Here is a 27,257-nt window from a genome sequence, read left to right on the forward strand (position 1 = left end):
CTTCATGCATTACTGGGTATGGTGACTTCCAGCAAGTTCCACTCTGTTTGGCCCCAGTATCCTCATACTCCATAGGTATTGTCCAAATTCCCTTCTCATTTGGACAGTCCCTGCTTTTCAGACTACTCTTACCTTCAGCAAGAAGATAGAATAAAACATAATTTTGAGAGAACCGTTCTGTTTTTAATTAGACTGGTTAACATTACCCGTTTCTAAAGAGAAATGCTAACTTTGGTTTTAATAATTCTAATGAAGATTTAATCATTAATTGAAACAAGAGCCAAATAATCTACTACCAGTAAAATGAACAAATTTTTAAAGAGTTAGGAGGTTTATAGAATGGTTATGTTTTCTGGATGTGATAAGACTTGGATGTCTAATAATTTCACAATGATTTTCCTGTATCAAACCTACAGTTAATTTTAGTCCCCTTAGATCTGCTGAATTTATGTTGATGTTTAGGAAGCCATTAGCATCACTGGAGACTTTTATGTAGGCCACATCATGTGTCACAGAAGGCTGGCCACTCCAAAAAGACTTAAATTTGGTAGAATTATGTCTATAAATGATTCTGTGAGAGGATCCAGAAAATTAATCAGAATTATGACTGCATCTTTTATTGCAGTTGAGCCTTCATAAAGGTTAGATAAAATTCAAGATGTTTTCTTTCTTGTTTAAAAACATGACCAAAAGCTTTGTATGAGGTCTCAAAATTGCACTGTACTATTGTATATTCATATGTATTAATCAGCAGAGCAAGAGTAGAAAGCAGAAGTGCTATGTGGAAAAGAACATGCCAGCCCACAGGGGAGCTGTGGCTTGTCTTCTGTGATGAGCTCATGCTTTTTCACATTTACGTCATGTGCTTTAAATATTGACACTTTAGCCAATGGCTTAAAATATTAAGCAAACATCATAGCACCAACTTGGTATTAAATTAAAAATGAGCTTTTTTCTTTTTAAACTTTTAGGTAACGTTTGACCCAGAGGTCTTTTTCAACATTCTGCTGCCTCCAATTATTTTCCATGCTGGATACAGTTTGAAGAAGGTAAGAGATTTTTGCCAGTATTTTATTTTAAAAATAGTCATAAATTATTCACAGATAATAACATAATGACATTCTTAGGGCAAATTATCCTAAAAACAAAAGTGTGTATAGTTGAAAAATGAAATATACCATACTGTAAACACATTCCAAACTATTGCTCATAATAGTACACGTGTGTGTGGTATATAAGGTAATGCCACAAAGTAGATCTGGTCTACCTGTACCAATAACTTCATGGAAACTATGGAAAGAATTCCCATGACAAACAGATTTCTTGCTGGTTGACCTTTTAATAGTGTTATTGCTTGGTTTAAAGTTTTAGTTTCTCTTGAGAGGTAGAAAGTCTTTAAATTATGTAGGAGTCTGATTTTTTTGCCAGTATTTCTTAAAGTATGGGGATCTCTGTGTTAATTTACCTGCATAATTTTCTAGTTTTTTACTTCTCCTAGATTGCTTATTACTGTGTTCTGTACCCACTCAGGGACTATAGTTGACTCATCACCAGTGATTCATTTTTGTTTTAAAATCTGGAACTCTCATACATTGCCATTGGGAATGGAAAATGGCACAGCCATTCTGAAAAACAGTTCCGCAGTTTCTTATAAAACTAAAATTGAAATTCCCATATGACCCAGCAATTTTATTCCCGAGGATTTATCCAAGAGAAATGAAAACTTATGTTCATACAAAAACCTGTATGTGATTATTCATAGCAACTTTATTTGTAATGGCCTCAAACTGGAAACAACTAAAATGCCCTACAATAAGTGAATGGTTAAATGAACATCCATACCATGGAATACTACTTACCAATAAAATGCAACAAACTATTGATACATACAGCACTCTGCATGGATCTCAAAGGCATTATGCTGAGTGAAAAAAATCCAATCACGAAAGGCCACATACTGTATGATATCATTTCTCTAGCATTCTAGAAATAACAAAATTATAGGGATGGAGAACAGATTAGTGGTTTCCAGGGATTAGGGATGTGGGAGTGAGAGGGGATGTGTGTGACTTATGTGAGGAAGAGTTTTCTGATGATACAACAGTTCTGTGTTTTGATGGCAGTGGTGCTTACATGAATCTACCCATGCAATAAAATGACTAGTTTAAGAGGTAAACATCATGTGTCCATAATATATATAGGCAGCACCCTAATTTGGTCACTGTGGTATGGCAAGTCTTTGAAGGCTTCTCTTCTGAGCAGTGGTTTAAGGACAGTAGGCATTCCTTGACACCTTCTTCTGCCTCAAAGAGAGGCAAGCATTGGGGAAGGCCAAAGCCAAGCCCTCAGATCCTCTGTCTGGAATACAGGCCAGAGGATGCCCGCAGCCCTTTGTCTGGTCATACTTCCTGGTGGCTGCTCGATCCAGGCTGAGTTCTTGTGTCTTGTTTGTCTCTGATGTTGCTCAGCTGTCATGCTGGGACTCCCCTGCCTCTTTACATTTTAAGATAAAGTGTTCCTAGACCCTGTTTAATTAGGGTGTTTGGGGGATTTTGTGTGTCTGTTTTTGTTAAATAGTTCTGATTGTCCAAAGAAAATAATTTATGCCTTGAGGAGTAAGAACCATGGCTTAGGATCGCAAGAACATGGATTTTCCCCATCAGAATATTCCACAGGCTTAATGAGAAGTAAATCTGTATGTGTGTGTGTGTGTTAGTGTGTTAAGGAAGCCAATAAAGGTACGGAGGCATTAAGAGAATTACAGTTTTGCTACCCCTTCTGAGTAATTGCTGTATCTTGTGCCCATGTAAGTATATGAGCATATCTATAAACTTGCCCATCCTTTTTTTTTTTTAAATCCTCACCCCAGGATATTTTTTGACGAGAGACAGAGAGAGAAACATTGATATGAGAGAGACATATCTATTGGTTACCTCCTTCACATGCCCCAACTGGGGCCGGGGATGGAACCTGTAACTGAGGTACATGTTCTTGACCAGAATTGAGGTTGTGACCCTTCAGTCCATGGGCTGAGTCTCTAACCACTGAGAAAACGGGCCAGAGAAAAAACTTGCCCATCTTAACAGGAATTAGTTGTTTCTCATTTCTTCACATCTATCTTTCCCAGGCTCTAAAGATTAATCCAGATGAATATCAGGAGACACCACAGATGCCATGAGCTGATACTTAGGACATTGTTTTCTGATACTGAATTAAGCAGAAAGCTCCTTAGGTGGCACTTTCATGCTTTATTAGTTTCAAACTTATATCTGCAATGATCTTCTAAGGTTCTACCAGAGCTGGAAGTAGAGTAAATGGTTTGGGTTCAATCTATTAAAACAGTTGGTCTACTTATACACGTGTGCACGTGTGCGCACGTGCACACACACACACACACACACACACACACACACACTTAATGTAATTTAATATAACTAGTTGCAGTGGTTTTGTCTGAAATTTACTAAGACATTGCTTGCTTGATCGGTGATTGGTAAGACAAAGGACATTTTAAAACCATGATGTTCAAGGGCAAATTCAGGAGTAATTTCCATTATGACTTGGTATAACGGAAGCAGTAAGTAAAGTTTCACTCTTTAGAGACTTTTAATGTGTTTCTAATGCTCACTGTGAAAAATGACAATGTGATTCCTGCTTTTCTGTTTTATTCAGAGACACTTTTTCAGAAATCTTGGGTCTATTCTGGCCTATGCCTTTTTGGGGACTGCTGTTTCCTGCTTCATTATCGGGTAAGGGACTCTTTGCCATGTAACCTAATTAACACATCTTCCAAAGTGATGAGTTCTACGTGGGTCCACAGAGTCCAGTCTTTTTCCCCAGCTTTATTGATATACAATTGACACATAACGTTGTGTAAGTTTCAGATGTACAAGGTGTTGATTTGATACACTTATAAATTGCAGAATGATTACCAGCATAGCATTAGCTAACACCTCCATCCTGTCACAGCTACCTTTTTTTGTGGTGAGAACATTTGAGACCTACTCTCTTATCAACATTCAAGTATATGTTACAGCGTTATTAGCTATAATCACCATGCTGTACATTAGATCCCCAAACTTGTTCATCTTATTACTGGAAGTTTGTACCCTTGAACAACATCTCCCCATTTCCCCACCATCCAGCTGCTGGCAATCACCAGAGTCCAGTATTTTGACATTTATGATAATGGCATATAAGGTCTAAAGCTACATTTCCAGTGTGGTAGCTATTAGCCAAATGTGGCTATTAAAATTAAGATTAATTAAAATGAAATAAAATTATACCTAGTCCCCAGATCTTGGTTTCTAATATCATTCTCCAATAAAAAGAATCAGGGCCCTTTGCAGAAATGGCTGATTCTAGGGCTGGGGCAGCAAATATCCAAGAGGAGAATGGAGACTCTTATAATGCCACAAAATGAGGAAGTGCTCAGAAAACAAACATTGGTGATGATGGGGGGGCAAGATGGAGAAAAAGCTGCAGAGAAGTCTAGTAACCATGTCTAAGCTTGTGGTAGAAGGAAATAAAGAGAAAGGTGTGGTCTCGGGAAATATTGAAAGGGTTGATGAAAGAAGCCTTTGGTAAGCAACAAAGGGCAAATCCAGTCTGTATCATAGAGTTACTATAAGTTGAAATAGAACTGTTCAAGTTTCTGGAACAGTCCTGGCACACAGTAAGCAAACATTAAGTTACTTATTCTCAAAAGGGTTAAATTCTGCAAATAGTTCTTGAGCTCCTAGCTCAGTCAATCTACTTGTTCTAGGCACCCAGGATACAAAGGCAAGCAAGGGCATGGTTCTGACTATCAAGAATTTTATTATCAGAGGATTGGCTGTATGGTACAATGCGCCTATTCTGTGGTTATTTTTATTCCCGTAACTCCTGCAGCTGCTGCCACCACATACACACCCCCCTCCCCCCTCACACACACACACAGAGAGAGAGAGAGAGAGAGAGAGAGAGAGAGAGAGAGAGAGAGAGATGTACTAGGCCTTTTAACACTCCTTACTCATCCTCATTTGTAAGCTATCCTGTAGGAAATGTGATACTGAACTTGGTGGTCCCTCTTGGGCCGCACATTCTGTAGCATAAGGAGGGCTCTTGCTGGCCTGCCAAACCCATGCAACGAATGGGATGCCAGATATGCCAGTGGGTACACTGATATTTTAATTGGATATTTAGAGAGTTTTGCCTCTTTTCCCTTCTTTGAAATAATTCTTGGCAGGAAAGATAGATCACTTGAATCTTTGTAGCTAACCCATTTTTTTTTCCCTCTCCAGCTTCATCCAGTCCACTCATTTCCATGACTTTAAACACACTATCTTAGAATCCTGTGAGTTTTATGGCAATTTATTACACATTATGCAGGGTTCTTTCTCTTTCTTTCTTCTCTATTACTCAATTGCTTAAGATGCATTTGTTGCTAATTGAGGAGCATACTTTATAGTTGTATAAAAAAAAACTTTAAAAAAAAATGGGATGTTCAGATGTTTCAGCATGATGACATTAACTGCAAACAATTACTTGGTGCCAAAGTCATATTGCACATGTTCCTGGTAAGTGTCCAACCACAGCAGCTGCCTGATGTTTTCATGGCTCTCTCTTGAAGTGCAATATTCTAGTTCTACTCTGCTTGCATATGTGCTCGGTTACTCATTTAGGAGAGCTCTCTTTAATTTTCTCTCTGACATAGTGTGTCTTCCCTCCTTACAGGAATCTCATGTATGGTGTGGTGAAGCTCATGAAGATGGTGGGACAGCTTTCGGATAAATTTTACTACACGGATTGTCTCTTTTTTGGAGCAATTATCTCTGCCACTGACCCAGGTATTTGCATATTTGGCATTTTCATTATGACATCTCATTATTTGAATCTTAGAAAGTTCAGAGTAATCATGAATTTTTGTTGCAGTAGGGAGACTGTAGTATTAACGTGGAATGGTGGAGAAAGAGACCATTCGGTCTAACAGAGATGACTTTTCCCTATTATTATTACAATTAATTGTGATAAAGCATAGAACAAAATATACCATTTTAACTATTTTTAAGTGTACAATTCAGTAGTGTTAAGTGTATTCACATTGTTGTCTAACCAACCTCCAGAACTTTCTCATCTTGTAAAACTGAAACTCAAAACTTCCCATTAAACAACTCCCCATTTCCTCCTCCCCCAGTCCCTGACAAACCACCATTCTACTTTCTGTTTCTGTGAGTTTGACTACTCTAAGGACCTCATATATGTGGAATCATACAGTATTTGTCCTTTTGCAACTGGCTTATTTCACTTCGCATAACATTTTCAAGGTTCATCCGTGTTATAGCATGTACCAGAATTTCCTTCCTTTTAAAGCTCAAATAATATCCCATTTTATGGATATACCACATTTTGTTTAGCCATCCATCTGCCAATGGACACTTGGATTGCTTTCACCTGTATTAACTTTTGTCTTTCATTTGAGAGTGTCCAATTTTTTCATAATTTTTATACATAGACTACCTTCTTTTTCAGTGCTGTGCTTTTGCCTTTCAGGAAACATGTCATTTGGTTTAAATAACAGTTATTCTTAGTGAAATGTACACGATACCTGTAGTGAATGTAATTTAATTTGTAAACTCCTTTCGTGCAATGTTCCTGCATGACTTCACATTGTGATATAGTTCTTATACATAAATTTCTTACCTTGTATTTTTCAAGTCTAGAATTAGTTGAACCAATTCGTAAGAGTTATACCAGTTCTTATTATATGTCTTTCCTCCCCTGCAGCTCAAAAACAAACAAGCAAAGTAAAACAAGACAACCTCTCTTCTCCAAGTCAGAACCCATAATTAAATCAGTTTGCATAAAATAGTTACAGCTATTCCTTCCTTTAACGTCAACTATTGAGGGTACACTTTAGGGAAAGAATTTACGGAGAAAAAGCTGATCCTGTCCTAATAGTAGGGATGGAAAGGTCTACTGTGTCCTCTAACATTCTGGACAGTAATGATCTTAAAGATACTAAATTTCCCTCTTACTTCACTGTGCGTCTTGGGGGTCCTCTAGATCAGTGGTATCCCATGGACCTTTGTGTGGCAGTAGAAATGTTCTGTAACCTTCGCAGTCCATTGTGGTAGCCAGTAGTCACATGTGGCTTTTTGAAATGTGATAGTGCAACGGAAGAATTGAATTTTAAATTTTATTTTGTTAAGTAATTTCAATTTAAATAGCCACACGGAGATAGCACAGCTCTAGACAGTTATGTGGTTCTAAAAAAATCTCAATGTTCCCCCAAACCATTGACCCTCTTATCACCATATTTGATTCCAAACACTCTAAGTATTGATATTGAAGAGTTGGTTGGTTGAAGCACCCTTGTTTGTGTAAAGAGTGTGGGATGTGGAGTTGTAGGCAGAGGTTTTCATTGAAGCCCTGCCAGTCACTGAGCTGGTGGCCTGTCAGTTTCCTCATTTATGAAGTAGGAATAATGGTACCTATTTCCTAGTGCTATTGTGAAGATTAAATGACATAACACATGTAAAGCATTGAGCATAGCACCTGCTAATTATATTGGTCTCTAGCCACATCTGAATCAGGCACAGATTTCTATGTTTTCCTTGTGTGTGTGTGTTTTTTTAAATAAAAAACAGGTCATCTGTTAACCCCAGCATGTTTCTAAAAAGCACTCTGATAGTGGCATTATTATTTTAATACTGTAATGTCTGTGACTATCTCCAAATGTGTCTATTAAGAAATAGATTCCTGATTAGCCAATATGACTCAGTTGGTTGAGCGTCAACCTATAAACCAGGAGGTCGGGTTTTGATTCTCAGTCAGGGCACATGCCCGGGTTGCAGGCTTGATCCCCATTGTGGGCTTGCAGGAGGCAGCTGAGCTATTATTCTTTCTCATCATTGGTATTTTCTATCTCTCTCTCCCTCTCCCTTCCTCTCTGACATAAATAACAATCTTTTTTAAAAATGAAATAGATTCTTCATAAGTCTACGAAAGGTGTTTGGTTTCTCTGAAAGTATATTAGTATCACCAACAAGCAAAGGGAGGTTAGTGTAACATAAAAATTACTAAAATTATGTTTTCTGAGCTATTAGTATTGCTTCATTTAATTGGATAAAAAGGCTTATTTTTCCAGATTATGTTTGTAATTGTGCCACTTTACTGTGTCCATCCTGTGGTAGAAAATAATAGCAGACATTTCCATGGTACACCTTTTTTTTTTGGCCTGTGAAGATTGGCACAGTAAGGGTTTGATATAAATTGAAAGTTCTAGGAAATGGAAAGTTAAATCTTAATAATCATGAGGACATTAACTTTAACTGCTTTTTAATGGAAATCTTTCTGAAATGTAGAATGTTTTTTAAAATTAAAGGTGTTTTACCAGCTTTCCAAAATCGGTTTGAAAACTTGGACCATGAAATAAAAACTATAGTATAGAGTTAGAGGGGACCATGAGACCAAATTGACTTCTTGTGTCTGGTACATCAAACAAAACTTCTGGTATTGGGATATGTAGTGGTATCCTATATAAGAAAAGAGAAACATGTAAATTGACCATACCTCCACTATGCTCACCAGCCAATCAGGAGCGAGCATGCAAATTAACCCAACAAATATGGTGGGTTAATTTGCATACATAGGCGATGGTGGGTTAATTTGCATACTTGGCTCCCCAAGCCACCAGATGGAGAGCAGAGAGGGAGAGCTGGCGGCTTGGAGGACTTGGGGATGGAGACAGAGCAGGAAGGGGAAACCAAGAGCATGGGGAGCACCAGGAATTATGGGAATCATAGTTCTGGTGGCAGACGGATCTCCTAGACACTAGAGCAAAGTGAGCCTGGAGCAAGTTACTGTTGTGGTGGGGGATAGAGGGAAAGCAAAGGTGAGAGACATAAGTAAAATCAGAGTGTCTAGGAAAAATTAAAGGGCAGATATCCTAAAACTTCCAGGAAATCTCCACCAATGAAGCAAAGAAAAAAAAAAGCCTCTATTATTCTGTGAGCAACAAACCAAACTGGGTTGGGGTCTCAGACAATTCACTCATATGATTGCAAAGACAGACAGGAACTTCCAGATTGGAGAGGGCTCCCAGATTGGAGAGGGTGCAGGTTGGGCTGAGGGACCCCCCCCCCATGCACGAGTCTTCGTGCACCAGGCCCCTAGTTGACTGATATGAAAGAATAAAAGTCTTTGTACTTGGCTTGAGACACCAGTCTTTGGTCTTCCTGTTGAAGAGGATACCACATGTGTGGAATGGTGGAAGCTGCTCTGTGACCAGGAGCCCTTTCCATTCTGTGGTTATGTGTCGTGGGTGCCATGTGCCATCTTTGTGGACTGTTACTTTAGATGGATCCACAGTTCAGGAAAGAAAATGAAATTTCCAATCCATAGTGTATTCTTAGGCAGCTTCCAAAGAAAATGAATGCTATTCCTTCCTATGAAGTGACTCCTCTCATTTTAATTCTGTCACTTTTATACCCTTCTAGTCAATCAAGCCTACTCACAGGTTTCAAAATCTATGATTGGTGTTGTCAAAGTATAATTATCTAGTGGCATCCCTCAGGCTGGTCAGTATTTCTTTTTAAAAAATATATTTTTATTGATTTTGGAGAGGAAAAGAGAGGGAGAGAGAGAGAGAGAGAGAGACATCAATGATGAGAGAGAGTCATTGATTGGCTGCCTCCTGCACACCTCCAACTGGGGATGGAGCCCACAACCTGGGCATGTGCTCTTGACCAGAATTAAACCTGGGACCCTGTAGTCCACAGGCTGACACTCTATCTGCTGAGCCAAACCAGCCAGGGCTGGTCAGTATTTCTTTTATCCTTTTTGACTCAGTTCAAATCTGCCACCTGCCTAGTTCTTCTTCCCTCACTCTTTCAGTTACTTGCTCCCACAGCTTTTAAGTCGTCTACTTTGTACACAATACTTACCTCTTTGTACTGAATGTTCGCAAGTGCTAAGTGCTCTTTAGTACACAGATGAAGTGTTCAGGGAAAGTTAGTTGAATGAACAAATTAAGGCTCTTAATATTTCCTTCTTCCCCTATCTGCTATTTTATTATTTTTCCCCAGTGATTTTAGATAGCTGTACCAGCAGTCATCAGTCAGTTCATTGTAATTTCTCTGTTCTTATCCAGTTGGAAATAGCTGATGTGACCCTGTTCTCTGATTCCAATAGTCCTGCTGGAGGTGGAAGAGTCTGTTTACTCCCCATTTTAGAAGTCACTTACCCAGTCTTCCACACCCCCCTCATCTTCCTGGTGTTAGCACTCATATTCCTAATCTTGGCTGGGCCCAGCCTTGCCTGGGGGGTGGCGGGGAGCGGGGATTGGCAGAGTTCCTGTCCTGTTTTTTTTTTTTTCTTTTAAAAATATTTTTTTTATTGATTTTAGAGAGAGAGCAAGAGAGAGGGATAGAGAGAAACATCCATGATGAGAGAGAATCATTGATCGGCTGCCTCCTACACGCCCCCTACTGGGGATTGAGCCCACAGCCCAGGTATGTGCCCTGACAGAGAACGGATCCTGTGACCTCTTGGTTCATGGGTCGACACACAACCACTGACCCACACTGGCCAGGCTCTATCCTGTTTTATAAGGTGATTGGTGGGAGGAATGAGAAATCAATTCAGAGCAGTCAAATTCAGATCAGTGCTATATAAATGTTAATTGTTATTAATTATGCAAGCTAGCCTTCATTGTCATGGATATATGTGTTAACTATACTTTTTTAACTACTGGTAACTGTAGTATTTCAGGAAAATAGTATTTAAATTCAGAAAAGCTTTTGAAAATCATGTAATTCAAATCCTGACTTGGCTAAAATCTTTAGACTTTGCTGTGTGCTAAGTTCTCATAGCTAGTTGGTGGCTGTGTTGGATGCCTCTGTGGGCCCCTCTAGAGTTACTCGCCACCCTTCTCCACTTTCTTCTCCATGCCAAGGGGCTGACTTGTATGGAAGATTTCAGAGGTTCCTTTGCCCTCTGGTTTCCCATTGGATTTATCCACAGGGAAGCACTAGTGTGAGGATGGAAGGGAGATGGAAGCGTCCCTTGATCAAAGGTCATAGCTTCTGTCAGGTGACCATCTCTGTACAGTTCCTGGTTCTGACAATCACTCCTTCTCTGGTCCCTTTCGGCCTAGTGATGGTATAAAGCTCCCTGTTTTAGCCTCAAGTACTGCCCTCTCCCTTGTGGCTTTCCTGTACTTTCCCCACACTTCTATAAATAATCCCTTATTAAACACTCCTCAAATTGCTCAGTTTGAGGGTGTGCCATCTGTTTCCTGCCAGGACCCTGACTCATAAAGTCCTGGGACCCAGATCTCCTGGGCTGTCAGCCCTGTGTTTGTTTGTGGAGATTAGCCTCCATCAGTCTTGAGTCCCTGAGTGACTGATGTGAACAGAGGTCTCCAGTGCCAACACTCAGTGGACATGTTGTATGAATAACGGATAAAACTATTCTTGGGTTCAACTGCTGAGGTTTTAGGAAATTTTAAAAAATATGTGTTTTTAATTGATTTCAGAGAGGAAGGGAGAGGGAGAGAGAGAAACATCAATGATGAGAGAGAATCATTGATCGGCTGCCTCCTGCATGATCCCTACTGGGGACTGAGCCCACAACCTGGGCACGTGCCCTGACCGGGAATTGAACCGTGACCTTCCTGGTTCATGGGTCGATGCTCAACCACTGAGCCACACTGGCCAAGCTTAGGAATTTTGATATTGCAGTAGAAGGTGGCCCAGTATACAAGGCCTGATTTATTTTCTCTAAGTTGGGGGAAATGATAGTGCTACCCACAGGCTTTTATGAGGACTAAGTGAGATTGTAAAATGTTTAGCATAGTGCCTGCTTCATGGCAAATCCTTAATAATTGTTATCATTGTTAACTTTTCTTCAACATTGGGTTAAAAACAAGACACTTCTTTTGTTATATACAGTTGGCCCTTGAACAACACAGGTTTGAACTGCATGGGTCCATTACATGTGGGTTTTTTTCCATAAATACTTGTACTGTTTTCAATCCACAGTTGGGAGTCTGCAGATGTGGAAGACACTGATCTACCCCATTTCATATAGGGGATTTGAGCATCTTCGGATTTGGATATCCACAGTGGGTCTTGGAACCAATTCCCCATGAATACTGAGGGATAACTAAGTTTTGAGGGAGACAAAAATTATATGGATTTTTGACTGTGCAAGGGGGTCAGCACCCCAACCCCTACGTTGTTTAAGGGTCAACTGTAATGATAAGCTAGTAGAGTTTTGTATTAGTTGGGGTTCTTCAGGCAAACAGAACAAATAGGAGATGTATGTGGTTGTGTGTGTGTGTGTGTGTGTGTGTGTGTGTGTGTGTGTAAGAGAGAGAGAGAAAAAGAGATTGAAATTGAGAAATTATAAGGAATTGGCTCATGCAATTATGGAGGTTGAGAAGTCCCAATATCAGCAGTCCTAAATCCTAAGAACCAGGAAATCCAATGCTATAGTTCCAGTCCAAGTCCAAAGGTTGGAGGAGACTGACATCCCAGCTGAAAGACAGCCAGGCAGAGAGATGATTGAGTTCTCCATTACTGTCTTTTTGTTCTAGTCAAGCCTTGAACAGATTGGATGTGTCTCACCCACATTGCACAACTACCTGACAGAGTAGCCTCCTGAATTCACAACTATCCATTGGTGGGGTAAAACCAGCAGCAGCAATGAGACTTAGAGCTAGAAGCACCCGCTGTGCTGAGGAAGCAGAGGGGAGAAGAGAGGGCTGCTGGTCATTTTAACTATCAGGGAGCCCAGAGATTTCCCACAAGTATTCACACTCAAAATGAGAGGTTCCCACTGGGAGTAAACAACTTCATAGGCATATTAGATAACAACAGTAAAACTGGGAGGGACTTTATAGGCTTCAATTGGTGGGTGCGGGCAAGGAGACTAGAGGAGGTGTGAGACTTCTGGAGGGACCTGGGCCCCCAGGGCTCTCAGAAAATACCCAGGGAAGATCTATCTGGAAGCCACTCCCTATACATGAACTGCTAGGACCATGGACCTTGATTGATGGGGCTTTGAAGGAGAAAGAAAGCTAAGATACTAGTGGAGGAGGAGAGCAGATTAAGTAGATCTGAGTGCTGGGGATGTGGCTACACCCAAAGGCCATGTTTTTAATACTTCAATGTAAAACCAGAAGAGGGAGCCCCAGAGCCATGAAACAAGGAAATCTGCTCTGGGCCTTCTACTCCTAACTTAATATGAGGAGCAGAAATGGATTGAGGTTGAGCTTCATGCAAACTTATTATAAGAAAAATGAAGTTAACCCTAGCCGGTTTGGCTCAGTGGATAGAGCATCGGCCTGCAGACTGAAAGGTCCCAGGTTCAATTCCGGTCAAGGGCATGTACCTGGGTTGTGGGCACATCCCCAGTAGGGTGTGTGCAGGAGGCAGCTGATCGATGTTTCTCTCTCATTGATGTTCCTAACTCTCTATCCCTCTCCCTTCCTCTCTGTAAAAAAATCAATAAAATATATTTAAAAAAAAGAAAAATGAAGTTAATCATTCTGAATAATAAAGTTACAGAAAGTGGAGTCATACTAAAAAATAGGGTCCCAAGGCAGACAAAACTTTATTACTATTTCAACAGAACCTAAAGGAAATTTTAAAAAATGATAGAAATTATAAAAGAACTGTATATATCATAATTAGAAAATTTAAAAATGAGAGCACTAAACAATAGGGCATCATGAAAAGAGAGTCGGCCAAAAGGAATGGAAGGGGGACCCGTGAAATGGAGATGTTAAAAAGCACATTTTTAAAAAAACTTTAAAATGGGCAAAACCAAACAATAGTGTCAGGGAATATACATTGGGTGGTCAAATTATAAGGAAACGAAAGGAAGCAATTATTGTAAAATCAGGTTAATGGTTACTTTTGAGTGAAGGAAGAGTTTAAGATTGGGATGGAGCATACGGGATAGTTCTGTGGAGCTGGCTAAGTTCCATTTCTTGAACTAGATGATGGCTACATGAGTGGTTGGCTTATAATTCACTAAGTTAAACATTTGTTTAGTTTATTTTTCTAATTGCATCAGTTTGTAATGCTTTTGGCTGCAAATAACAGAAAAACCTGGCAATACCAGCTTAAACAAATAGCTGTTTATCTTGGCTAACAGCCCTGAGCTGGTGCCCAGGCTCCTACTACAATCCGGCATCCAGATGCTCAGTGCACAGTGCTACTCTATCCTGTGGGTAGAGGCCAGGGATGCTGCTAAATATCCTACAATGCACAAGGCAGCCCCCCACAACAAAGAATTTTCTAGTCCAAAATGTCAATGGAACCAAAGTTGAGAAAGTCCAAACCCTTTAAGGTCAACACTGATCTATATATATAAAAGGCTAATATGCAAAGTGTCTCCTCGGTAGTTCAACCGGGAGACCGGGAGTTTGATCACTTGCTATGATGTGTGCTGACCACCAGGGGGCGGCGTGGAATGAAGGAAGGTCCCAGCCGACAGCCGGAAGGCCCTGATCGGCCCTGATCGCGGGCCAGGCCTAGGGACCCTACCCATGCACGAATTTCATACACCAGGCCTCTAGTTTAATTATAATAGTAATACATTTTTAGTCATTTTAACTTTCATTCTTTAACAAGTATACAGTGAATTGGGTTTTTCCTGAGGCTGTATTAATGTGTGATATTGACTATCTTTTGACCAAATGCAAAAACAGAGATAAGAACCATCTGCCTTACATTAATCAAGATTTTAAAAGGTGTGAAAAAATATAAAACAATGGCTCTCTTCTCACTATTTTTTTTTTTTTTGCTTTGGAAAATATAATTACTTTCTATTAAAATATGTAATCATATAGTAGGTTTATTATTAGTAGTAATTTTAAATGAATAAATATTTTTTTCTGCTTTACTCAATGCAGTATATATTGGTAACTTCGAAAACTAAAGCTCTTTGGGGGCCTCAGTGACTTTTTAGAGTGTAAAGGTGTCCTGAAGCCAAAAGTTTGAGAACTGCTGGTCTGGAGATTAGCTGATTTTTAAACACTTAAGAAATATGGAGCCGAAACCGGTTTGGCTCAGTGGATAGAGTGAAGGGTCCCAGGTTCGAATCCCGGTCAAGGGCATGTACCTTGGTTGCAGGCACATCCCCAGTAGGGGGTGTGCAGAGGCAGCTGATCAATGTTTCTCTCTCATCGATCTAACTCTCTATCCCTCTCTCTACCTCTCTGTAAAAAATCAATAAAATATATTTAAAAAAAAAGAAATATGGAGACTTTGAGATGTGTAATTAGTCTGTCCTAAACAAAGACTTATTTTAAAAACCATCATTAAAGCCTTCTCTTGCTCCCTGACCCTCTGCTGGGCTCTGGGAGCACAGTGGTCAATAAAATAGGGTTTCTGTCCAATGGGAGAGCCGAATCATATTCATTGTGATTATGTATTTTTTAAAATATATTTTTATTGATTTCAGAGAGGAAGGGAGAGGGAGAGAGAGATAGAAACATCAATGATGAGAGAGAATCATAGATCACCTGCCTCCTGCACGACCCCTACTGGGGATCGAGCCCATAACCCGGGCATGTGCCCTGACCAGGAATTGAACCCTGACCTCCTGATTCATAGGTCAACGCTCAACCACTGAGCCATGCTGGCCAGGCAATTGTGATTATGTGTTTTAAAGTTTTGTAATAGAGGTTGTTTCAAAGTGTGACTGGATCCCAGTGGAAAGGGCAGTGTTTCAGTGCGGTGTTATCCCTTTGCACTCGCTTGCTTTTTTCTCGATTCCTTTATTCTAATGCTAACCGTGTCGAGTCACATTCCCAAGTGCAAAAGGTTATAACCAAGCATCATCTCACAACTCATCCTGATTAGGAAGCTTGCCATTCTCACTTCTGCCGTAGACAGACAACGCGCCTTTGACTCCAAACTGCCTTATCCCACCGAACATAAGAATTGCTTCTATAAATTTGTCATCGATGGCTTAAGGTTAGAGACAGAAACTAACAGAGGTGCTTTTGCTCACTTTTTAGTGACTGTCCTGGCGATATTTAACGAGTTACATGCAGATGTGGACCTTTATGCACTTCTCTTTGGAGAAAGCGTCCTCAATGACGCCGTTGCCATCGTGCTGTCCTCGTAAGTAACACCATGTCTGCCCGGGGAAGAGAGACTGGCTTCCTGAATGCTCAGAGGCCTGTCTTCAAAGTGTTCAATTATTATTATTTTTAAAAATTTCTTTATTGATTAAGGTGTCACATATTTGTCCTCATCCCCCCATTCCCATCCCACACCCCTCCCCACGGATGCCCCCACCCCCCTGTTGTCCTTAACCATTGATTAGGCTCATATGCATGCACACAAGTCCTTTGGTTGATCTCTCCCCCCTACCCCCCACCCTCCCCTACCCTCCCTCTGAGGCCCGACAGTCCGATCGATGCCTCCTTGTTTCTGGATCTGTTCTTGTTCATCAGTCTATGTTGTTCATCATTTCCCCTAGATGAGTGAGATCATGTGCTACTAGATATATACTTATAAGAACCGAATGTGAGACGAGCAATAATAGTTATGCTGACAGGCAAATGAATCAGTCTGTAGTGAGTTTCTTTCTGGACCAACAGTTCTTTTGAGACCCAATTTCAATGTCCACCAGTTCCTTATGTGTACGTGTCGGCACTGACCCCTCAGCTCTGGATGGTGGGCAAATGGTGGTAATGCAGGTCCGACTCCCTCTGGTTTGGTCTCGCCTGGACCCAGGGGCGCGGCCTCACCCGGGCCCCAGGGTGCGTGGCCTCACCCGGACCCGGGGGCGCGCGAAAGTGTTCAATTATTGAATTGGGTGTTTTTCTAAAGGAGGTTTCTCAGCTTGATTGATAATGTTACATTGCTTTGTCCAGTCGTCAGCAATCAGAATGCTGTACCAGCGTAGCATGGTGACTGCAGATTAAGTTCAATGAAGACACCATAGGGAGTGCCTGGCGGACTGTAGATACCTATGTTTGTTGATCGTTTTTGGTACCATGGTGTAAAGCCAGCTCTTTTAAAACTTTTTCTTCTTTTCAAACTCCAGGTCTATTGTTGCCTACCAGCCAGCAGGGCTGAATACTCACGCCTTTGATGCTGCTGCCTTTTTTAAGTCAGTTGGCATTTTTCTAGGTATATTTAGTGGCTCTTTTACCATGGGAGCTGTGACTGGTGTTGTGACCGCTCTAATATCCTTTTTGTACTTTCTGCCCCTGCCTGGGTATGATTGTGTGATACTACACTTGCAAAAAGAAAGTTGTCAGTTCTTCCTTTCAGAAAGGAATCTTAAATCTATTGTTCCAATGGGGTTTGGGGGCTCCCGAAATGTCACTTTGGTAAAACATGACAGTCAAGCCCAGCTGGTGTGGCTCAGTGGTTGAGCATTGACCCATGAACCAGGAAGTCATGGTTCAATTCTCAGCCAGGGCACATGCCCGGGTTGTGGGCTTGATTCCCAGTAGGGGGCGTGCAGGAGGCAGCTGATCAATGATTCTCTCTCATCCTTGATGCTTCTAACAGTCTTCTCCCTCTCCCTTCCTCTCTGTGAAATCAATAAAAACATGACAGTTGAGTGCCTAGCTAAGGGTATGAGGAAATGTTTGTGGTGTAACTCTAGGCTTAGCTCTGTCCTGCAGAGGTCAGGGTCTCATAGCCTCATCTTCCCAAGCCATCCCTAGGCACTCGCACCACTGTCAGATCTAACCTGACAGACACCTCAGGCCATGACTGTGCCTTTCAGAACCATAGGCATTGCGAGGGGCACAGGAAATACATTTCCAGTTTCTTTAGAAAGCTTAATTTAAAAACAAAAACCGTTTTATTGAGATAAAATTCACACTGGGCAATTTAAGTGTACAACTCGGTGTTTGGGGTTTGACATTACTCATTTTTTAAAAATATATTTCTTTATTGATTTCAGAGAGGAAGGAAGAAGGAGAGATAGAAACATCAATCATGAGAGAGAATCACTGACTGGCTGCCTCCTGCACACCCCCCACTGGGGATAGAGCCCGCAACCCGGGCATGTGCCCTTGGCCGGAATCGAACCCAGGACCCCTCAGTCCGCAGGCTGATGCTCTATCCACTGAGCCAAGCCAGCCAGGGCGACATTACTCATTTTTTTAAAATTGTGGTAAAATGTATATAATATAAAATTTGCCCTTATAAGTATTTTAAGTGTACACTTCAGTGACATTAAGTACAACCACAATGTTGTGTAACTATCCCCACTATCTACTTCCAGAACTTTTTCATCATTCCCAACAGAAACTGTGTCCTCATTAAACAATATCCTCCCCCTTTCCCAGCCCTTGGTGACCTCTATTCTACTGGAAAGCTGGATTTTTATTCCTTTAAAAAGCAAGCAGCCCCTTTGGGACCCCAAAAGAAGAGTTGAGGGGGAAAGGCTGGCCCTTAGGCAGAGGCTCCTGGGCTAATAGAATGTGGTTCTTGGTGACTCTGGTACTTGTTCCTGGAGATGAGTTCCTTGACAGGGGCTGACGTGACCAAGTTTACCAAGCTGCACTGCTTCCCCCTGCTGGAGACCGCGCTGTTCTTCCTGATGTCCTGGAGCACCTTCCTCCTGGCAGAAGCCTGTGGGTTTACAGGTGGGTTTTCTCTACCCTGGGGCCACCATTAGAATTCTTAAACAGCAGCGGCTTGGGGATGCTGGGCTTGCCTATCATTTTGTTTCACCAGGGATTTTTCCTGCTGCCTTTTACTCCTTTGCTTTTTTTTTTTTTTTTTTTAATAACACCTCTCATGCTAGGCGTTGTAGCTGTCCTTTTCTGTGGAATCACACAAGCCCATTACACCTACAACAACCTGTCGGTGGAATCCAGAAGTCGGACGAAGCAGGTGAGTCAGAGCCCTGGGTCCTCACAAGTTACCTGTGACTACAAGGGGGGTGGGAGGTCCGCAGGTCTAATGCTTCCTTTTCCTCTCCCTGCAGCTCTTTGAGGTGTTACACTTCTTGGCAGAGAATTTCATCTTCTCCTACATGGGCCTGGCACTGTTTACCTTCCAGAAGCACGTTTTCAGCCCCATTTTCATCATTGGAGCTTTTGTATCCTTTTTTTTTTTTTCCGGGTTCCACTATTTTCTAGACAGAGACATCTAGAAAGCTATAGTAATAATTTTGGTGTAGGGTGGGTGGCTGAGCCAGTGTGAGTTCGTGGTATTTTTATGATGAGAAAAAAGAAGGCTTACGAGGTTCATAAAGCTGAATGTGTTTGATTCAAAGGACTGGCATGGATTTCTGCATCCTCTGTGTAAGATGGCCTTTCCGATACACTGGTGCTTGGCAGGCAGCAGTTTGTTTTGTAAAGAGCCCTTGTTAGCGGATCTAACAGTAGGCAACCATGTCTGTCCCCAGAACTATTTTTATGTCTTTGCCAAGTGAATTCCAATCCAGGAAGTTCCCCATTTGGAAAACCTGAAGGTTGTTACTCTTGCTCTTGACTGCACACCAGCATGGCAGCCCTTGCTGGCAGCTCAGGGAAGCTTGCAGGCAGTAAGAACGCTTTTGCCCAAGCTTAACGTATCATCGCGGAAAAGACTTTTTTCCTCAGAAAGAGAAAAGGAAGAGGAAGGAAAGATCAAATGGAAACACACTGGGTTCCTTTATTTAGTCCTACTGGGAGCACAGTTTTTTTTGGAAGAGAGACACGGTTTTGAGAGTTAGCTTCTCTCGAGTGAGGAGGGATGTGAATACGTAGCAGTAGATCAACAGCTGAGGGCTTTTCTCACTTGGCCTCAGACACTGTTGTTTTCATTCAAATGAACTTTTCTGAGGCTTGGAATGGTAGCAATCCAGCTCAGCCTGGACTTTCAAATCCTGAGCAGGAGTTCTCTATTGCTGGGCATTCACTTTTGCTTTTTACAAGGCCTCATGGATATCCTTAGGTCTTGGGATGCTGTCAAAAAAGAAGCCTTTTTTTTTTCTTCTCAGTTTTTATTTCTGGTGCAGGAATAAGTGATACTCAGCAAGCAGCTAGATAGCGGTGGTGGTCTAATGCAGTGGTCGGCAAACTCATTAGTCAACCGAGCCAAATATCAACAGTACAACGATTGAAATTTCTTTTGAGAGCCCATTTTTTTAAACTTAAACTATATAGGTAGGTACATTGTTATTAAACTTAATTAGGGTACTCCTAAGCTGGCCTTTGCTAAAAACTCAAGGGGCCAAAGAGCCGCATGTGACTCGCGAGCCGCAGTTTGCCAACCACTGGTCTAATGCCACACCAGAATCCTTGCATTTAGAGTGTTATCTGCTTCCATTGGGGTTCATTTCTTGGATTGACTGTCAAAAACCTAACAGCTTAGCCCAGCTTTGTGCAATTCTCAATGTGTAGCTCAGTGGTTGAGCATCCACCCATGAATCAGGAGGACCCAGTTTGATTCCCCATCAGGGCATATGCCCAGGCTGCAGGCTTGATCCCCAGTAGGGGGCGTGCAGGAGGAAATGATCATTGATCTCTCTCATTGTTGATGTTTCTATCTTTCCCTCTCCTTTCCTCTCTGAAATCAATAATATTTTTAAAAAAAATCCAACAGCTACAAGTCTGAGGGATCAGTGTTGTTTTTCTTGATGAGGAAAGACCTTGCATGTCATTTTGATTTGTATTCCTAGCACGGCATCCTGTGAGAGATAGTGCGAGCCCAGCCCTTGTTTACAGATGAGGACCCTGGAGGAGGGCCAGCCAGGTCCTCTGTGAATCCTGAAGGCTGCTTACCACGGAGGACTTCGGCATGGCTTCTGGAGTAGAATGGGCTTTATAAGCACTACCTGTTTCCCTTTTGTTAAAAACAAAACACAAAAGAAAGATAAAAGAAGAAAATTTTTAGTCAGCGCTTTACCCTGGGGAAGGCAGAAGATAGTTCTGCCCGTGCTTGTGTCTGAAACAACTGCAGCTGTGGCAGCTGGTGCTTTGCCGAAACGGAAGCTCCCTGTTCCTCTGGCTCCCATGGTGCTTTCCTTCTGTGATGAGGGCTGTGTGCACTCTCTGTTGAGCTCTCTGTAGGGCTCTGTTCTAAATTCAGCAAGTGACGAATGACTGGTTTCCCTGAATTCTTTGGTTTCCACAGCACAGTTCCTCTTCCACACTTCGTTTTCCATTTCTCATATCTTTGAGAGACATTTCAAGCCACTGAAATGGAAGAGTCTCCCCAGGTTGATTCTTGTGAGGAGCATGAATGTGTCTTAATATGTGGGGTTTTCTGTTGTTCTTTTGTTAATCCTCACCCAAGGATATTTTTTCCTTTGATTTTTAGAGAGTAGAAGGGAGGGAGAGAAACATCGATGTGAGAGAGACACATCAATTGGTTGCCTCCTGCACGTGTCCCAACCCCAACTGGGGCCAGGGATTGAGCCTGCAACCGAGGTACATGCCCTTGACTGGAATCGAACCCGAGACCTTTCAGTCTGTGGGCTGACACTCTAACCACGGAGCAACTGGCTAGGGCTGTCTTAGGATTATGAATGCTTCCAAGTTTCCCCACCCCTTGTCCGTAGATCTTCCTGGTCATTCAGGGCCCTGGTGTTTACTTCCAACCACAGCTTATGAGCTTACCCAGCAAACTTTGTCTTCATAGTTTGACTCAGAGGTTAGTAATTCTTCCTTCTTGTGGTTTTTCTTCCAAAAGACCCCAACACACTGTTTGCCTCTCTCAGCTCCCCACCCCTTTCATGAGACCTTAGCTTATTTCTGGACTCATTTTAAGATAGACTGTATTGATCATAGCAGCATAATTAAATCAGGAATTGACAATGGTGCATTTAATGTGCTAGGAATGACTTCAGTGGGACAGGAGGTTGGGAAAGTTGGTCAATTGAATGCCACTTGTTTTTGAGACTTGTTTGAGGGAAACTAGACAGCCTGGCTTCTTTGTGCAATTCTCCTGATCATAATGAGATGTCATAGTATTCCTGACATTCTCTGTTCAACCAGAGGTTGTGATGGTGGCATTCTGGAAACCTGTTGAACCCTTAACCTCCACCTGGTGCTCAGGTTGCCATCTTTCTGGGCAGAGCTGCACATATCTACCCACTCTCCTTCTTTCTCAACTTGGGCAGAAGACATAAGATTGGCTGGAATTTTCAACACATGATGATGTTCTCAGGTAAGACAGTATAAATGTAAAGAAAATGGGTGTTACAAAGCAGGCAGCATTAAAGTATTGACAAGGTTCATAAAAAGAGAAAAATTAAAGTTTCTGGGTCTTTCATATTCCCTGGGGTGCTGAATAGACAGATGTACATGGTAAACTGACTTAATATTTATGTTGCAAATTCTACCACCAAATGTGAACATTATCCCCTAAAATATTTGCATCTTTATTTCATCTCTATCACCCAAGGGGCGATATTGAAAGTGCTTAATTGTTCTCTAGCGCATTGTTCATAACCCTTAATCTGCAAGAAGGGCTCCAGATCTAAAATTATAAGTAAAATAGGTGTTTAATGAGAAAGAATGTGGGCAATGTCACTCAACATCTCCATCCCAGTTGCAGTATCCTCTCTTGTAAAATAATGAAATTGAACTGAAGTTCCTCCTAACTAGGACTTTCTATGGAGCAAAAGAAATAAAATGTACTCTTAAGAAAGATGAACCTCAAACTGGAAAACAACAGCTCATTCACACTGTCCTCCAGATGCCACCCCTCTTCACTCTAAAGCTAGGAAATAGGGAGAAGCCACTGAGAAGATAAAGGACAATCAGGAACTACGTGGCAATAAAGGAAGGAGAGAACAATTGGCATGAGTAGATGGTAGTAAGCGTCAGAGTTGATAAATGAGACCCAAGTTAGAGCATTTCTGCAGAGCACAGGAAGGAAATGGTAGCGCAAACGGCTAATGTGACCCTTAAGGTTACTTCTGTCCTGTGTGGGGGGTAGGGAAGGGCTGTACAGGAGGCAAAGTGGGTAGTTGCCCTTTAACGCCATGCAGTGGTTCTTGGGGGCCTCAGAGAGTCATACTGAAACCACACCAACTAGCCCTGTTCAGCAAAGCAGTCACCGTCTAGGATTCATTTGCATCTGCCCTTAAATGTACAGCCTGCGATAATGATTTCCTTTCACTCTGACAAACATTTACTGAGCGTTCTCTTTTTATAAGCCAGTTTTAGGTTGTGGGAGATACAGAAACCAGCCTCCTGCTCACAGTCTACTGGGGGTGGGGAGAGACACATGTACAACGTGTTTTCTCTGAAGAGAAGGGGGTGAATTGCACAAAAGAGGTATGGAATAAATGAGGAGGAGAGGAGGGGCCAGGGCCATGTTCACAAAGGGGTAACCTTTGAACTGAGCTTGGAAGAAATGGATTTCAGGAGGCAGCAGGTTGGAAAGGCAAGAAATGTAAGACACATGGGGTAATGCAGAAAGGAGGTGAGGTTGGAAAGGAAAATTACATGTAAAGTGGTATGAACCTTTAGATTGCATTGGAATCACCTGTTGGGTTGGTTAAAGCAGAGGGTATAGGGCGGCCTCAAGAGTTTAAATTCTTAACATGTTCTCTGCTGCTGCTGGTTTGAGGACCACACTTGGAGGACCACAGAGAAGCTGCAATGCTGTGCCACTTTGGGTTTATTTAGGATCTGGGAAACATTAGAGTTTTCTGAGGAGGACAGTGACAAGATGCTCCTCACATATTAGGAAGGTGATGGTAGAAAGAGAAAAATGAACTGGACATAACTCAGTCACCTAGATAAACAAAATATGTTCTTTACCTTCTGTACTAAAAGACTGAGAAGTACACAGCGCTGTTTAAAGATTATCCTATCTTATAATAGACAAATATGCAAATTGACCACACCTCCGACACACCCATAAGCCACGCCCACAAGCCACGCCCATCATCCAATCAGAGCGAGTATGCAAATTAACCCAAACCAAGATGGCTACAGCCACAGAGAGCAAGGTTTCCTAGGTAACAGAGGAAGCCAAGCTTTCTGCCAGCCGTTGCAGGCCTAAGCCTCCACTCAAGCTACAAAGTTTCAATTATAGAAGGTAAACAAATTCAAACAAATGGCGGCAGAATGGAGCTTGAGAGAGCAGGCCAGGGTTGCCGCCGGCAACAGGGGAAGCAAAGCTTTCCACACACCCTGGCCGGGCCCACCTGCTTAAGGCAACAAAGTTTCAATTATAACCCCAACACAAATGGCTTCGGGCCTCAGAGGGAGCCCCAGGCTTGGCTCTGCTCCAGGCTACAAAGTTTCAATTGTAGAAGGAAAATAAATTCCAGATACCAGGGCCTCCATTTGCATTGCCAGGGGGCGTGGCCAGCCTGAAAACCACCACAGGCCCCTCGCTCAGGCCGCCCCACGCCCCCAGAGAACCCCACCCTGATCAGGGACACCCTTCAGGGCAAACCAGCTGGCCCCCACCCCTGTACCAGGCCTCTATCCTATCTAATAAAAGAGAACTATGCAGATTGATCATCATTGCAACACACAATATAGCGGCCCCCATGTGGTCAAAGATCCTGCCCCCATGTGGACACAAGATGGCCACCACAAGATGGCCAGCAGGAGAGGGCAGTTGGGAGGCACCCAGCCTGCAAGGGAGGGCAGTTGGAGGTGATCAACCCTGCAGGAGAGGGCAGTTATGGGTAACCAGGCCGGCAGAGGAGGGAAGTTGGGGGCAAACAGGCTGGCAGCAGAGTGGTTAGGGGGTGATCAGGCTGGCAGGCAGAAGCGGTTAGGGGCAATCAGGAAGGCAGGCAGGCAAGCAGTTGGGAGCCAGCAGTCCTGGATTGTGAGAGGGATGTCCGACTGCCCATTTAGGCCCGATCTAAACGGGCAGTCGGACATCCCTTGAGGGGTCCCATATTGGAGAGGGTACAGGCTGGGCTGAGGGACAACCCCCTTCCGTGCACGAATTTCATGCACTGGGCCTCTAGTCTCCTATAAAAATTAGTTTCTGTTGGGAGGACTCACCTACCTCAGGTTTCACTTTCATATTGCTTACAATGTTTACCTAATAAAAGTAGGAAAAATATAGCACACATTGTCTCTTTCTGATCCTCCAAGTTTTCTTCTTTGAGATAACATCTCTTTAGAGGCTTCAATATTGATCGATTGATCAATGACATAACTGACTTGTAGGGCAACATAGATTTGTATAAATATTTCACTAGCACAGATTAATAGAAAATATTAATCTTGCTCAGTTTTTTATGTAACTTTTGTGGAGTCACTCTTTTTTAGTAAATTGTAGTGAAGTTCTCAGATTAATTGTGAAATGATTGGAAAAGTGGGAAGATCTACAAACAGATACAGTGGGCATAACTTTCATTCTCATAGACACACAATCTTGCTCATGGGGAATAGGAATTTATACTAAATACTGTATGTGTTAAAGACCATGGATTCAGTCTTAACTATAGAACAAATGATGAGCATGGTATGGGGAAGGAACAAAAGAACTTAGAAAGATAAACATTAAAATGTTGGTGCTTAATCTTTATACCCGTTAATGTAGACTATCAGGGTTAGCTAACAGGTGAATGTTTATAGCTTTGAACCCCAAATAATCACCCCCAAAGAATTCCTTTCTTTTCAGTAGTAGACCTGTATTAGAATGAATTGTACTCATTATTATTATATTCTTAGTTTTCATCAATCAAATTTTGTGAAAATTTGTTTTCTCTCTTTTATATAAGGACCTACATGACAGCCTTAATTTTTTCCTTGTGGTCTACAAAGCATAAAATATTTGTCACCTTTTGCAGAAAAAGTTCCCAACCCCTGATGTGGATCAGGTTATATGGTTACTTCTCTGTGTGGCCTTGCTAGGGAAATGCTGAACTGTTTTGTGGTTCATAGTACATGAACCACAAGTACACATTTGACATAGTCATATCTAGCATGTTTCTGACGTTTATGACTGTGTAGTGCATTGGTCATGCTTGGATCACAGACTTGGAGAGCTTAACTTATTTCTTATTTACATTTCTTTTTATTTTATATGACTAGCAGGAGAATTATTTCAGCAATGCAAGAGTTTATTCTCAAATGTGCTGTACAAACTACTGCAGTGTTTCTTTTAAATATGTTTTTATTGATTTCAGAGAGAAGAAGGGAGAGAGAGAGATAGAAACATCAATGATGAGAGAGAATCATTGATTGGCTGCCTTGCTCCCTACCAGGATGGAGCCCACAACCTGGGCATGTGCTCTGACTGGAAATCAAACTGTGACCTCCTGGTTCATGGGTTGACGCTCAACCAATGAGCCACACCAGCCGGGCTAGTGCAGTGTTTTTAACCATTGCATTTGGACATTTTGCAAAATAAAACTTCAAATAGGAGAAAATGATATTCCTTTCAGATTCTTCTTTCTGAATAAAACGGCCTGGCTCCGGAAATACCAGTGGATATGGTTTATGAGCCCCGAGAGGCAGCAGTGGATTTGAGGTCACGCTGTCATGTGTCCTTATAACCAGGAGATCTTCCTCTCTGGTCCCTGCAGGCCTCAGGGGAGCAATGGCGTTTGCACTGGCCATCCGAGACACGGCATCCTATGCTCGCCAGATGATGTTCACCACCACCCTCCTCATCGTCTTCTTCACTGTCTGGATCGTTGGCGGAGGCACGACACCCATGTTGTCTTGGCTTAACATAAGGTTGGTTGGGAACCGAGGCCAGTTTTGTGTCCGCACCACTCTGGGCATGCAGGATGTGCTTTAGCTTAGCTCCTGGAAGGTTTCTACAGTTTTTTTTAATTTTGTTTTTGAGAGAGATTAAAACAGAAAAACCATAAAAATTCAGAGTATTGAATGTTCCGGGAGAAAAAAAAAATGTTGTCGTTAAAAATGTTGTTGGTGTAAAAACACAAGGAATGAGAAACACCTGGACCTTCTAGAGCAGTGACATTAGGGCAAGAGTCCAAAAAGTCTTAAAGCGGCAGGAGAGAGAATAGACATTGCTGTTGACAGCGTCTGGTGTTGCACAATTAAGTTTTGATGTTCACAATTAAGAGTTTTGTTGGAGGAGGAAACTGCTGTGCCTCTTTTTGCTTGAGTGCACAAAAGAGGTGACATTTCCTGCAGAACCCTCATCTGTTGCAGCCCTCATGGATGTCGCCTGCCTGTGGATTTGCTGCTGTGTCAGAACAAAGGGGCACTGACCTGGGTTTGCTTTTTTAAAAGGGCATGTAAACTCCAAACTTGGCTGCTGAGCTCCAACACCCGATGGTAATGAGGACCTAGGCACAGGGAATAAGAGACCTGCAGCCCAACTCTGGCTCTGGTTTAA

At 42.0% G+C, this 27,257-nt stretch overlaps 1 protein-coding gene across 1 annotated transcript in view; it reads left to right on the forward strand.

Annotated features, from left to right (window-relative positions):
- SLC9A7 (solute carrier family 9 member A7) overlaps window positions 1-27,257 on the forward strand; it is a 118,208-nt gene that overhangs the window by 58,474 nt on the left and 32,477 nt on the right. The window contains exons 3-12 of the mRNA XM_054714321.1: window positions 972-1,049; window positions 3,673-3,749; window positions 5,716-5,828; window positions 16,016-16,121; window positions 17,053-17,194; window positions 18,508-18,613; window positions 18,775-18,863; window positions 18,958-19,071; window positions 22,016-22,127; window positions 26,473-26,626. Of these exons, the coding sequence (XP_054570296.1) occupies window positions 972-1,049; window positions 3,673-3,749; window positions 5,716-5,828; window positions 16,016-16,121; window positions 17,053-17,194; window positions 18,508-18,613; window positions 18,775-18,863; window positions 18,958-19,071; window positions 22,016-22,127; window positions 26,473-26,626 (1,091 nt within the window). The remainder of the gene's footprint in view (window positions 1-971; window positions 1,050-3,672; window positions 3,750-5,715; window positions 5,829-16,015; window positions 16,122-17,052; window positions 17,195-18,507; window positions 18,614-18,774; window positions 18,864-18,957; window positions 19,072-22,015; window positions 22,128-26,472; window positions 26,627-27,257) is intronic.

This window comes from Eptesicus fuscus, chromosome 1, assembly GCF_027574615.1.
Source record: "Eptesicus fuscus isolate TK198812 chromosome 1, DD_ASM_mEF_20220401, whole genome shotgun sequence".
In the NCBI taxonomy this organism is placed as follows: domain Eukaryota; kingdom Metazoa; phylum Chordata; class Mammalia; order Chiroptera; family Vespertilionidae; genus Eptesicus; species Eptesicus fuscus.